Source organism: Thalassophryne amazonica, chromosome 4, assembly GCF_902500255.1.
Source record: "Thalassophryne amazonica chromosome 4, fThaAma1.1, whole genome shotgun sequence".
NCBI lineage: Eukaryota > Metazoa > Chordata > Actinopteri > Batrachoidiformes > Batrachoididae > Thalassophryne > Thalassophryne amazonica.
The window spans coordinates 23,884,594-23,898,304 of record NC_047106.1 but is presented as its reverse complement, the minus strand read 5'-3'; the positions used below and the strand labels follow the sequence as shown (position 1 = coordinate 23,898,304).

The 13,711-nt window shown below is 40.3% G+C and overlaps 1 protein-coding gene across 1 annotated transcript in view; it reads right to left on the bottom strand.

Annotated features, from left to right (window-relative positions):
• Positions 1 to 1,793: 1,793 nt before the first annotated feature.
• Positions 1,794 to 13,711, bottom strand: part of slc1a5 (solute carrier family 1 member 5) — a 29,915-nt gene continuing 17,997 nt past the window's right edge. The window contains exons 5-8 of the mRNA XM_034169254.1: positions 10,057 to 10,290; positions 9,009 to 9,203; positions 8,729 to 8,863; positions 1,794 to 7,117 (exon numbers count right to left, since the gene is read on the bottom strand). Of these exons, the coding sequence (XP_034025145.1) occupies positions 6,907 to 7,117; positions 8,729 to 8,863; positions 9,009 to 9,203; positions 10,057 to 10,290 (775 nt within the window). The 3' untranslated portion in view covers positions 1,794 to 6,906. The remainder of the gene's footprint in view (positions 7,118 to 8,728; positions 8,864 to 9,008; positions 9,204 to 10,056; positions 10,291 to 13,711) is intronic.

Here is a 13,711-nt window from a genome sequence, read left to right as displayed (position 1 = left end):
TTGCACACACCAGCGGCTGAAAGACAGAGTGTGTGCTGTGCAAACCCATCGATCCCTTTCACGGCAGGTGTCAGCCATATTCCAGCTGACACGCATGAATATCTAGCACCGCTCGTTTGGCACTTAGAAAATGTGTGGCCATTCGCATTCTTGGCACGACAACAGTCTGCAGACAATCACTGTCGGGCTGGCAGTGAAATCTGTCTAAGTGCCCCACAAGTGTGGCTTTGATGTGTGCGCTGAATTGACAGGAGGTGTGGCCGCCAACAGAAGCAGCTGTGGAGATCTGTGATGATAATGGTGAATGTGGTGAATGTGATATTTACTTGAAATATTTTTAAATGCCCTATTATTAAATGCCGTCCTTAACAGACAGCAGAAACTCGTTGAGCAGGTCTACCCAGAATCACAGTGTGGCTTTCGTGCTGCAGGGTCCACAGTAGACATGGTCTTCTCCCTCAGACAGCTTCAAGAGAAGTGCCATGAGCAGAGACGTCCCCTGTTCATTGCCTTCATTGACTTAACCAAGGCATTTGACCTAGTCAGCCAAACAGACCTCTTTGCCCTCCTACACAAGATTGGATTCCCTCCCAAGCTCCTGAAGATAATAACATCCTTCCATGACAACATGAAGGGCTCTGTTCAGTATGACGGATCATCTACCGACTTCCCGATCAAGAGTGGCGTGAAGCAAGGCTGCGTTCTCGCTCCAACACTCTTTGGTATCTTTTTCTCACTGCTGCAACGCTATGCCTTCCGACATTCCGAAGATGGCATCTTCCTTCATATCAGGAGTGACGGCACCCTCTTCATCCTGGCACGCCTGCGAGCCAAAACAAAGGTTCGCAAAGTCATCATCAAGGAGATGCTTGTCACAGATGACGCTGCCCTCACTGTTCACACTGAGGAAGCACCGCAACGACTCATCACCTGCTTTGTGGATGCCTGCATGGAGTTCAGCCTCACAATCAGTCTGAAGAAGACCAACATTATGGGCGAAGATGTCACCAACATCCCTCAGATCACTATTGACAACACACAGCAGATGCTGCAACACAAAAAAAAACAAGACTGATCCATGGTGCAATACTCCTTTGTTTTCCGAGACAGAAGGATGCCAACCACCTTAAAAATTGTAGAAAATAAAGTTCCAGATGAGCCCAGTCATCTGGTATTCTTTGGCCTATGACAAGAAGAAAAGTAAGTTGTACAATATATTGGCCAGTGCTTATCTCTGGATTAAGTACCAGTACCGTCAAGTGGATGAGAGTCTATAGCCTCCTCTGGACAGGACACCAGTCCTACACAGATTACTTCCTGAGTTGAGGCCAGTACCCATTTACAGCTGGGTGAACTCTGCTGTAAATATGAATTGTCTTTCCAAGGACAAACAAGTAGGATGAGTAGGATTCGATCCCAGGATGATAAACTGTAGGATGTAAAGGTGGTGAAAAAATGCAGGCTAGATGGGCATCAGACAAATCAGGGAACCCCTATGGTGAGCATCACCTTCCTGTAGGAGATGAAGCAAGAACTGGATAAAATGATGCATTTGCAGAGGTCTTATGATGTCACAAGTATAGACAGCCAAATTTTACATACAAAAAAGAATATTTATTTCTTTAAACTTCAAGAACAGCACTTTCGGACAACCACCGAGATATTTCTTTAAACAAGTCCCACTTTTAATAAAAACAATCAGTACTGTCAAAGACCCAAAGGGTGAAAGATCTCAGAAAGGAGTGCTAACCTCTTTCCCCAAAATAATCAGTGTTAACTGCAGCAGGCCCTTTCTCTCCCCTGCAATATGACTTTAGAAATGATTTTCACACCATGACAAATACGTTCTTCAAAGCTACTAGAATATAAAGCTTTGAAATCTTAACTAGAACCCGATGGACTTGACAGATCCTAACAGTGTAACATACGCACACATCTCAGTTGTTCCATAAAGCTAGAAATAGTTTAAGACAGAAATGCAACTTTAACAATTATAAATATGCTGCAAAAATTATAAATCTTTCTAGAGTTCCATCAGTACAATTCATCTTTATCCACTTATTCTTTTTAACCTCTGTAAGACCTAACGTAGGTAAAGAGGATTCCTCCACATTTAAACCAAACATTTCACATGTCAACAGATTCAAACTAATTTTAAACCTTCAATCTCAGCCAAGGAACAGAGCCAAAGCCTGCTGAGCTCTACCAAATCCCAACTACTTAAAAATTCAAAAGACAGAAAGATGGAAGCACGCTGGACACTTCAGACGCTCACAGTTCAAAACGACAGGACCACAAGTCATTTAAATAGTGAACGTTTTATCAAGAAAAACAGGGCTAATAACTAATTTTATTTATTGATCTACAGGTTAAATTACAATGTAAAAAGTCCATGCAAGTTAAGGATGTAATACTCTGATTTAGAAGTAAATTGTTCTACCTGATTTAAATAAAATGCAATTTCACTCAAGTAAGGTTAGACCTTACTTGTGTGAAGCGCCTTGAGGCAACTTTGTTGTGATTTGGTGCTATACAAATGAAAATAAATTGAAAATTGAAATTGACTCATGAATTCAGTTTTCTGAATTAGTTAAACTGAGTTATGAGGTATTGGTTTTTTAATTGACCAACATCCCTTTTTAATGTGGACTATCTGATGAATAATTTATAAATTCATTTTATAATTTACACTGCAATAATAAAGTATAAATAAAACAGACCAGCTTGTATTAAGACCATAAAAGAAATTATAGCAGAAAATACATTTTAAAATAACCCTTACATTTTTTTCTAGTATATCCATTAAAATAGGCATTTTTGTAATCATGTTACTTTGTTCTACATGAAATTACTTTGCAAACAGTATTTTATAAGCTTACATTTATTGTAAATTTATTTTACTGTAAAAATGCTTCATTACCATTTCCTTTACTATTGTTGTCCATTAAAAAAAATAAAACCCAGCAAGTACAAGACAGGAAAAAAATCCAAATGTTAAAAGTGTGACAAAAAGCTGTTTTGGGTATTAATTTGAGAAATAAATATGAATGATACCAGATAATTTTATAATCAGCACCAATGGAAACATACAAGAAAGAAGACGACGATAAAAAAAAAAGCCAAATATAAGTAACATTTCACACACGCACAAACAAAAGTTGACCATTCAGGAGTTAATGCAAAGTAAAGCATCACTCCACTGGCACATCATCCACTATGGAATATTGAGACACACACTTTACACATCTTTGTGCTTTGCCAAGTTGCTGGAACCTATGTGGAGCAATGTTAAGAACACGACACTCCTGACCCCCCGCATACATTCGAAGAGTGTCCGGAGTCCGACAGGCTCTGATTGCCGACGCATCTGTGAGGTTTGGTCTCAGAACTTTGACAGTTTTCAAGCGGCAGGTGAACCTGAGGTCTTTGTTTTCTGTGTCGCAGGCGTCTGTCTGAACAAGCGGAAACATCCAGCTGTGGGTCCAGATAGTGTGTGTGTGTGTGTGGGGGGGGGGGGGACATATGTTAAGTTCCTGTAGTGAGGCTCTGTCAGTGATCTTTGGGTCAGTCATTTGATTTGATGTCCACATTTGGAGTATACATATAAAATGCAGAATGCATTTTGCAAGTGCACCATGTTTTATCGCCATGAGACACATATTGTGCGCAGAAAAACATTTGCAAGTACAGACAGACTAACAACCTTTAAATCCCCCCAAAACAACCTGTAGTAAGAAGAAAAGATTATGAAGATGAATAATCTGTCAGAGGCACATTCATGTTTTACAGCATTTGGTTTAAGTACATTGGAGGACATCTCCAATACAGGACATCTTACCATAATTCTAATGTGAAGAGTTAAACACTTATCTTAGATTTCCTACTTGATATTCTCCTACAATTTTATCCTTTATTTGTTCCACACGTGGAAACAAAAACGAAGCAGACTTAACGGAATCAGAACATTCTGAAGATAACAGATTTCAGCTGAATACGAACAGTCAATCTGACAAACTATTTTTCAGCAACTGTAGTTTGTGCATCAGCAACTTTGAAAGCTGAAACGTTCTCCCCTCTGTGCCACACACAGAACAGGTTTACAGAGTTTACAAAATCGTTTACACAATGCAAATAACTAAACTAAAGGGTAACTACACCTGTTTAACTAGATGTTTGCATCATATCTGAGTGTAACATATTTTCATTGCCATTTGTAACATCAGGACTCAACATTCCCACTGGAGTTACCAGTTACCCAGCAAAACAGTGGAGGATACATGGGTATTTATTAGCTGCCCTGTGGATATAGTAGCCCAAAAGGTCCCAAAAAGTCCATACTTAAGTCTTTTGTAGATTGGCCAAAAGACAGAAGAAAACCAAAAAACCAAGAGTAATAATTGGTGGCTCCCCTACACGGTGTCTGCTGGTTGCTATTGCAGGCTAACAACCTTGAGCACGATTACTTTTGTGAAATGGAGTATTACACATGCATTTGGTATAAGTACTTCTGAGAAGTCCTTTTCTTCAAAAATGTCATTAGCCACAAGGAATTTGAAGTTTTGGAGTGTATAATGTTGAAGTCATTGTTTCATCTGTTCCACAGTCCATTCTGGGAAGTTTCCAGTTTTCATGCACTGATACAGGAGCAAAGTCATCTCCAAGAGAATCTCTCTGTGTGCTACTCCTACCTAGTTTAGACCACAAGCCAATGCACTTTTTACGGGGTGTAGCCACAGCCGTCCACAAGCAACTACTTGGACCCATAGATAAGTGTTAGGTGAGCAGGGAGTACTTGTGTTCATCCAAAGCACATGGCTGACTTTAAAAGCAAGAATACTACCTCTACTACTTAACCCTTACACCCTAAACACTAGTGCATGTTCTAAAGCTTACATGCACTACAGCATGGATGTACACTTAATAAAAACATATGCAATTCATATAAAAAGCATGAAAGTGGTACAATATTTAACAGGTATAACATTAAAATAAACCAATTAAAATACATATTTCTGGGCACCAGCTTGAAAAAATGACCATCTTAAAAAGTGAAGCGACAAGTAGACCAAGAAGAACCACTGTGCCAAACTTGGTGCTTGTATCACAAAATAAGAGAATCTTGTGATACGTGCGTTTATCTGCTGCACCGTGTTGCTCATCACAAGAGAAGGAATGGCAGCATGAATCTGTCACCAAAGAAGTGAAACTGTGAAAGAAATCAAAACTATGACTGGCGACAGCATAATGCAACCTTACCACTAGATGTCACTAAATCCTACACACTGTAGCTTTAAAGTCTGACTCAGCTGTTTAAAAATCAACAGGTGCACTGATGTGTAAACAACTAAAGCTCGGAACAGAATTCCACACAAGGCTCAGCAAAAATCTCCCAGGCAAAGCATGTTTAGGTTGGTGGAGTGACTGCACTCCTGCCATTGTGGAACTTGTGGTCCGTCACCTCCAAACCTCCATTTAAAAAAGGAAAAATGTCAAATTCTTCGTGTCCAGCACGAGAATTTGCTACAGTACAATGGTTAGCAAGACAGATCCACCCACAGCACTCCGAACCTCTTTACGATTATAAATGGACAGGACGTGGACTGTAAGACTAAAAGTTACAGACCTGAACAGTCAGTGTGATGTGAGCACTGTGTCACATCCTCTGAAAAGACGGCAAAACACAGAAACCATAACTGTCCCATCAAAAAAACCCATAGCTCTATACGCTGTTCAAAATGTCTTCATTTTGAAAGACTTTAGGTGACATCTTACACTTTGATCATGTCTAAATCTACCATAATCAAACAAATGGCTTCATCTAAGGTGCCTCTGCAGAACACTTTGAAGTGTTCTATAATTTGCATGAGCACTGCACAAAAAGTCCCCACAAAGTTTCATGACCAAAACACTGGAAGGGTATAGTGACATCATTTCGTATTTTAGTGACTTCAACATGACGTCACTTTCAACATGACAAATGATCATCACGATCTAAGCTTTGGATCACGTTTGTAGCCCTTTTGGTTGTGGCGCAATTGTAGAAAAATGCCTTTGGGGGGAGACGACAGTTCTGATGATGTTTGATCAAGACTTTGTAACATCATTAAAGTCACTCATTCGTTGACTACAAATGATTCACCGATTGATATAAGCTTGACATCATCTACCAAGCCATACTGCTTGGAGGAATGTCTTGTAAAATGTGTTTTTCAGGCTAAATTTGAATATCTTAACGAATCAGCTTCAAACATTTTATCATTTGGATCCACCCCGAAAGAATATTCCTAGCAAGGTTGGTAAAAAAACGCTCCCGCGGATTACAACACCGCCAGCATGTATGTTAATTAAGAACACAAGCAGCAAAACATTCTTCACTCATAAAGAGTGCATCACCTCTTTAAAATGCCCCCTGAATGCACTGGAACGTTAATATTCCTCACTCTGTAACAATTTCGGGCACATATTATTTGATGGGGAGGCTAATTATATCATGACCCTTGAATGTTGAGCCCTGAACAACGCTCGAGTTTCTCTCCGATATCACAGCAGGTATGGATAAATATTGTTTAACCAGTTAAACCTATTACTGACTGATGACCACCTACTCCAACTTCAAAGCTGATAAGGACAGAGTACTGACACAGAACATTATTTAGATTTCAAACACAGCAGCTCGACCAATGAACAACACTGTCCCTTCAAAATAAAATTAAATAATGCATAATAAGAATTTTGACTTTTCCTTTTAATCTCCAGGGAAAGAAGGCTCCTTTTTTGCATAGTACTGTGCACTGCAAGTCCACATTCTGTTTCTTCAGGACAGACTGAAGGGAATGGTGGAGCCCAATCTCATGTTTCGTCTCGAAAGGGTCGAATAAGGGGGTCACTGATGATGCAGCGGCTGCATCACATGCTGGACTCTTTTTCAGCCAGCACCGCCTTCTCGTCTCGGTTGTTGAGGAGCGGCGACAGCTCAGGTGTGGCAGCAGCTGGCTCCATCCTGACCTCCGTCAGCTCCGCTGCTTCTTCTCGTTTGGATGTGCGATCCACAAAGTGCTGCAAGAGCCCGGCTCCAAAGGCGTCGCCCTCCACGTTCAGCACAGTGCAGGTACGGTCGCTAAAACCAGACAGAATGGATGAAAAGCGCATTTCGCAAAACAGTTGGAATGTCATTTAGGTAGAACAAAAGGACAAGACACACGGGATACAACATGACTGCATATGATAAACTGCTCAACAGTTTATCATATGCAGTTTATCATGTAATTATAACAATATTTCAGTTAGGACTAGATAAAACAACAAACAGGCTTGTTTTGAACCACATACAACTTAAACCACACCGGCTCCTAATTTCCATCATACACGTGATGAGAAGATTAATGTTGCCCAAGAGAGATTAGTAATTTTCCTGTCTTATCCTCTGGTCTCAAGTCCACTGCTTGCTGACTTTAGAATCTGGTCTTTGATCCAGAGCTTTGATGCAAACTGCAAATCTTTGATCCTGATCACTAACGTTTGATCCTGAGTGCTAACCTTTTACCCTGGTCTTTTATTCTCATCACTCAGCTTTAATCTTTAGGTTTGATCTTGATCACTGACCTCTGATCTCAGTATTTGATCCTGATCACTCATCGTTAATCATGAGCTCATCTTAGATTCTGGTCACTGACCTTTGATCTTGACCTTAGCTGCTGAGTGCAGACCTTTGATCCTACGGGTGCATGATATATCTGGTTTAATCGGTTCACCATATAAATTTGGCCGACGGTAGAGATTTGGACTCTACCGACTAATCGCAATAACGCTTGTAGAGTTTTTTGATTCAGGAAAACTCCTTGTCACTCCTTGTCTCAGTGAGAGAAACACCTCAGCTCAGAACACCTCCCCTCCCCTCTGCAGCAAAGTGGTTCACACACAGACGCGTCACCAAGGTTAGCAGTTCTGTCGCTGAACACTGCAAACCCAACACGATGACGTGCAATATTTGCAAAGCTGTTGTTTATTTATTTCAGTGAACGCTCTGTCGCGACGTAAACCAAACAAACCAAACATTTGAGAACCGAAGCAGAAACACGAAATCAGCCAGGAAACAACGATTTACCCAGTCTGACTTCAAATCTCAGTAAATTAAGAATTTTTACTATTTGTTTTGGTGGTTTGTGTTGAGTTTTGTAAATGAGGTAAAGCGCCAGTGACCGCCCTAAAAGGGCTTTAATTCTTTTACCAAACCATCAAATCTACGCTTGCATCTTAGATGTACCTTCTGGCAAACTGTAGCTGTAATTTTGAGATCTGCACAATAAATGTTTTCAAAATTACATTATATGTGTTTATGTTTTGTTGTTGTTGTTGTTGCTGCTGCTGCTGCTGCTAAGGGACCCATTCAGAAACACTTACATTATAATTTTTACACTTAAGTTTATATCACGATATATACTGTTACTGTGAAGGGATTCAATTTATACCGTGATATGAATTTTAGGTCACATCGCCCAGCCCTATTTGATCCTGACCCCGTAATTGGAATCATGATCAGTGATTAAATGCAGGACCAAAGGAACCGGAATAAAAAAGGATCAAAGATCAAAAATCAAAGTCTAGATCTAACCCCCAAGCTTGAACTGCTCCACTAACTTAATCAACTCTTTCATGGCCTTCCTCACATTAATGTCTTTTGAGATAGTTTGCTGACAAGTAAGCAAACAATAAAAACTTATGTACTCACACAAGCCAATCAACAGCCAGGATGAGGGAGATGTCATTGGTTGGTAGTCCAACTGCCTCCAAGATAATAGCCAGGGTTAGCACACCGCCTGCAGGTATCCCTGCTGCTCCAACACTGGAAGCTGTTGCTGTGACTCTAACAGGAAGGGAAACGATACAGTTACAACACCTGAAACGCTCTTTGAAATGTCACAAACTGCTCCCAATGGCACTCTGCACTGACTTACAGACGGACGTCAGCTGTGTGAGTGACCATGTGTTTGGCTACATTTCAGACTTACAGGATGGTGACGATCTGGATGAAGTTCAGGGACATGTTATTCAGCTGGGCGATGAAAACAGTAGCCACACACTGGAAGAGCGCGGCCCCGTCCATGTTGACTGTGGCACCGATGGGCAGAATAAAGCGGCTGATGTGTTTGGACACGCCATTCTTCTCCTCCACACATTTGATCATCAGGGGCAGCGTCGCTGAGCTGATGAGGAACACACAGAGTGTGTATGTGAATGTGAGAAGTGGCTGCAGGAACATTTCCCAAAGTTTAACTGATAATACTAAAGTATATGGCTGTCAGATTACACCCACACTAAGACTCCCAAATCTGAAAACTGGTTACATAGTGGCGCAGAAGTCGTACTGATTCCAGGTCACAATTCTTTCAATGAGTACTCGAATTCATGACTTTTTTTGTGTCAAAGTATTTCTCCTGAGGATTTCTCAAGTGTCAGAAATTTAGCAGAAAAATCGTGTTTGCGTTGTGCTTCTTGTCAAAGCCTTTTGACATTACATAAATAGTGAGGATAGAGTTTCAGGACGTCCTGATCAAGTCTGTTTTTGCCAGAATCCCAATCAATCATTTAATACGGAGGATCTGCTAATAAAGAGTAGAAGACTAAGGACATGGAGAAGGGACACGGGTGGTCTGAAACCAGAAACCTTCTGTTTTGCAAGCAAATGCACTAACCAACTGGCCACACCAACTGGATACATAAAAGTCTACATAAAAACTATAAGGAGTGAAGAAAACAGATTTGACAAGTATTTGAAGCAAAGCAGAGCATAAATACATTTTTTAAATGCTTTTGAAATGTGCTGTGATGCTACTGGTGAGAAAGAAAACACTGAAATGGACCACAAACAAATCATGGCGAGACTCATGTTTCATAAGGCCCAGTTCTGTCACTCAATAAATGCCTTGATTGGACCCGATGCTGATCTTTGAGGTCAGATTGGAGGATGGAAGTGGGAACATTGTTGCACACACACACAAAAAAAGGACAGATTTGCACTCAAAGTTTCCCATTTCCTGTATCACAGACTTCATATACCTAGAGCTTGTGCCGAAGGCTGTGGCCAAAGCTGTGAATATTCCCCAGAGGAAGATGTATGGATTCTTCCTGGTAATGACAAAGTAGATGCCCGGCAACACAAGAAGACCGTGGATGGCATGGCCGATGATGCAGCACGCGATATACTTTCCCAGACCAGCAAACAGATTTCCAACATCCTCCATCTCAACAATCTTACCAGCCACAAGGAACATGATACCAATAGGAGCATACCTGTAGAGAGAAATAGCAGGAAAGAGTTAAAAACTGAGAGGTCAACACTGGATACAAATATGGATCTTCTACATAATACAAAGGAAAAGTTCCTTATAAGCAGTGGACTTCTTGTTTAGTCTGCAAGTTGTTTCAAAGCTTTTCCAAGTGGATTCCATAATATAATAATTTACAGATGTAGTACCATGAGGTAATGATTCAGCTCAACAGTGAAAACGAAGCAGACGATGTCCTCAATCACTAAGGTCAACTAGCCCCTGTGCTTTTATAAGGGATGACAGCAGAATTATAATCCTCTCACCTCTTCTGCCAGTGTGGGGGTAAAGTACTGAAAATCTCTTTAAAATCTATTAAATACAATTATTACAAAAAAAAAAAAAAAAACAAGGACTATTTGAGAAATTTACTGAAAAGCAAAAAAGTACTTAGTTAATGAATTACTCAAAGTACATTATTTTCACCAACCCCTGATTTGGGTCATCTTTTCATGGTTGACTCTGCGAAGGCGAGGGGCGGTGATGTTATGTAAAAATGCACTCATGTAAATAGACAAAGTCGCTATCTCAACAGGAGCATGCGCAGTGTGGCTAAAGGTCCCGCGAGAGCTCTTCAGGTTAAAGGTCAATAAGGAACAGAACAGCGTTAGCGTAATGTGTATACATATTGACAATGTTTTACACGCGTCAGCTCTGTAGCATATTAAAATGTCAATGTGAAAATATCAAAGGTTGGGTGTCTGTGTTTTCATTCTTAGCAAATTTAGTGTGAACTAGTAGTTCTAGAATTATTGAAAGTGGAGAATATTAGTGCACATAGTGATCGCTGTTTCTGGGAAAGACGGGCGCCAATGTTTGTGACGAGGATCTAAATCACCTCTTACATCGTTTTTTGAGGAATTTCATGTATTGTTCCACAAAATGAACAGGAAATATGTTACAGAAGATTTTATAGCAAACACAGCTTCTTATTCAGTCAAATAAATTCAGAATATATTGTAGAAGTTTAGAAGTTCACCAGCGCACTCCATCCTTCTTCCCCGTCTACTTTTCTTTGTCAGTCTTCATGGGGTCTGGTATCGTTCCCCCATCACTGGTCCTAAGTAGTGATTCATAATCTACCTCATTTTGTTGGACAACTTGTCCGGTGTTGCTGACCGAACGGTCCCCTCTAAAAATTGGTCCTCCCTGCCTTCACTGTGCATGCATCTGAAACTGACTCTCCACACTCAAAGTGATCAAAGGGAATAATGTGATTATTAACCATCAGATGACAAACTAGAAGCACTCAGAGAGTGCAAACCTCCGCCAAGGCCATGGGGTCACTGACGCCATAACAGCTACACGCTGTGGAATCACTGAACCTAAAAAAGTCTAACAATGATGTTTGCTCAGTAGTAAAAAAAGTTTCATCTGCTGTGACTGGATAGCATGTATCCTTAGCACTTGGCATCACAGTTTATTGCAACTTGCACCTTTCCCAGAGGCTACTGTAATGTGAGCACTGATATTGATATTGCATGTGCTTATAGACAAAAACAAATGAGAGACAAAATTCAATTATTATTCAACTAAAGTGCAAATATATGAATTTTTTTTTAACATTTATGAAACACTTCTCTAAACAAGGCCATAGGGTCACTGACCCTAAAGAGATTCCCTCCTTGGCACAGTGATCTATTTCTTTTTGTCTCTTTCTCTAAAATTGTATATAATAATCATTAGATTATTAATATATAAACAAAAATAAATTTAAGAAATATCACAATTTGAAAACAAATGCACCCGAACGTGATGACAGCTGCAACTGCTTAATGCTAACTTTTAACATTGAAAATGCCATAGACATCAATCAATCAATCAATCAATTTTATTTATATAGCGTCAAATCACAACAAACAGTTGCCCCAAGGCGCTTTATATTGTAAGGCAAGGCCATACAATAATTACGTAAAAACCCCAACGGTCAAAACAACCCCCTGTGAGCAAGCACTTGGCGACAGTGGGAAGGAAAAACTCCCTTTTAACAGGAAGAAACCTCCAGCAGAACCAGGCTCAGGGAGGGGCAGTCTTCTGCTGGGACTGGTTGGGGCTGAGGGAGAGAACCAGGAAAAAGACATGCTGTGGAGGGGAGCAGAGATCAATCACTAATGATTAAATGCAGAGTGGTGCATACAGAGCAAAAGGAGAAAGAAACACTCAGTGCATCATGGGAACCCCCCAGCAGTCTAAGTCTATAGCAGCATAACTAAGGGATGGTTCAGGGTCACCTGATCCAGCCCTAACTATAAGCTTTAGCAAAAAGGAAAGTTTTAAGCCTAATCTTAAAAGTAGAGAGGGTGTCTGTCTCCCTGATCGGAATTGGGAGCTGGTTCCACAGGAGAGGAGCCTGAGGCTCTGCCTCCCATTCTACTCTTACAAACCCTAGGAACTACAAGTAAGCCTGCAGTCTGAGAGCGAAGCGCTCTATTGGGGTGATATGGTACTATGAGGTCCCTAAGATAAGATGGGACCTGATTATTCAAAAGCTTATAAGTAAGAAGAAGAATTTTAAATTCTATTCTAGAATTAACAGGAAGCCAATGAAGAGAGGCCAATATGGGTGAGATATGCTCTCTCCTTCTAGTCCCCGTTAGTACTCTAGCTGCAGCATTTTGAATTAACTGAAGGCTTTTCAGGGAACTTTTAGGACAACCTGATAATAATGAATTACAATAGTCCAGCCTAGAGGAAATAAATGCATGAATTAGTTTTTCAGCATCACTCTGAGACAAGACCTTTCTAATTTTAGAGATATTGCGTAAATGCAAAAAAGCAGTCCTACATATTTGCTTAATATGCGCAATGAATGACATATCCTGATCAAAAATCACTCCAAGATTTCTCACAGTATTACTAGAGGTCAGGGTAATGCCATCCAGAGTAAGGATCTGGTTAGACACCATGTTTCTAAGATTTGTGGGGCCAAGTACAATAACTTCAGTTTTATCTGAGTTTAAAAGCAGGAAATTAGAGGTCATCCATGTCTTTATGTCTGTAAGACAATCCTGCAGTTTAGCTAATTGGTGTGTGTCCTCTGGCTTCATGGATAGATAAAGCTGGGTATCATCTGCGTAACAATGAAAATTTAAGCAATGCCGTCTAATAATACTGCCTAAGGGAAGCATGTATAAAGTGAATAAAATTGGTCCTAGCACAGAACCTTGTGGAACTCCATAATTAACCTTAGTCTGTGAAGAAGATTCCCCATTTACATGAACAAATTGTAATCTATTAGATAAATATGATTCAAACCACCGCAGCGCAGTGCCTTTAATACCTATGGCATGCTCTAATCTCTGTAATAAAATTTTATGGTCAACAGTATCAAAAGCAGCACTGAGGTCTAACAGAACAAGCACAGAGAGTGTGAGTCCACTGTCTGA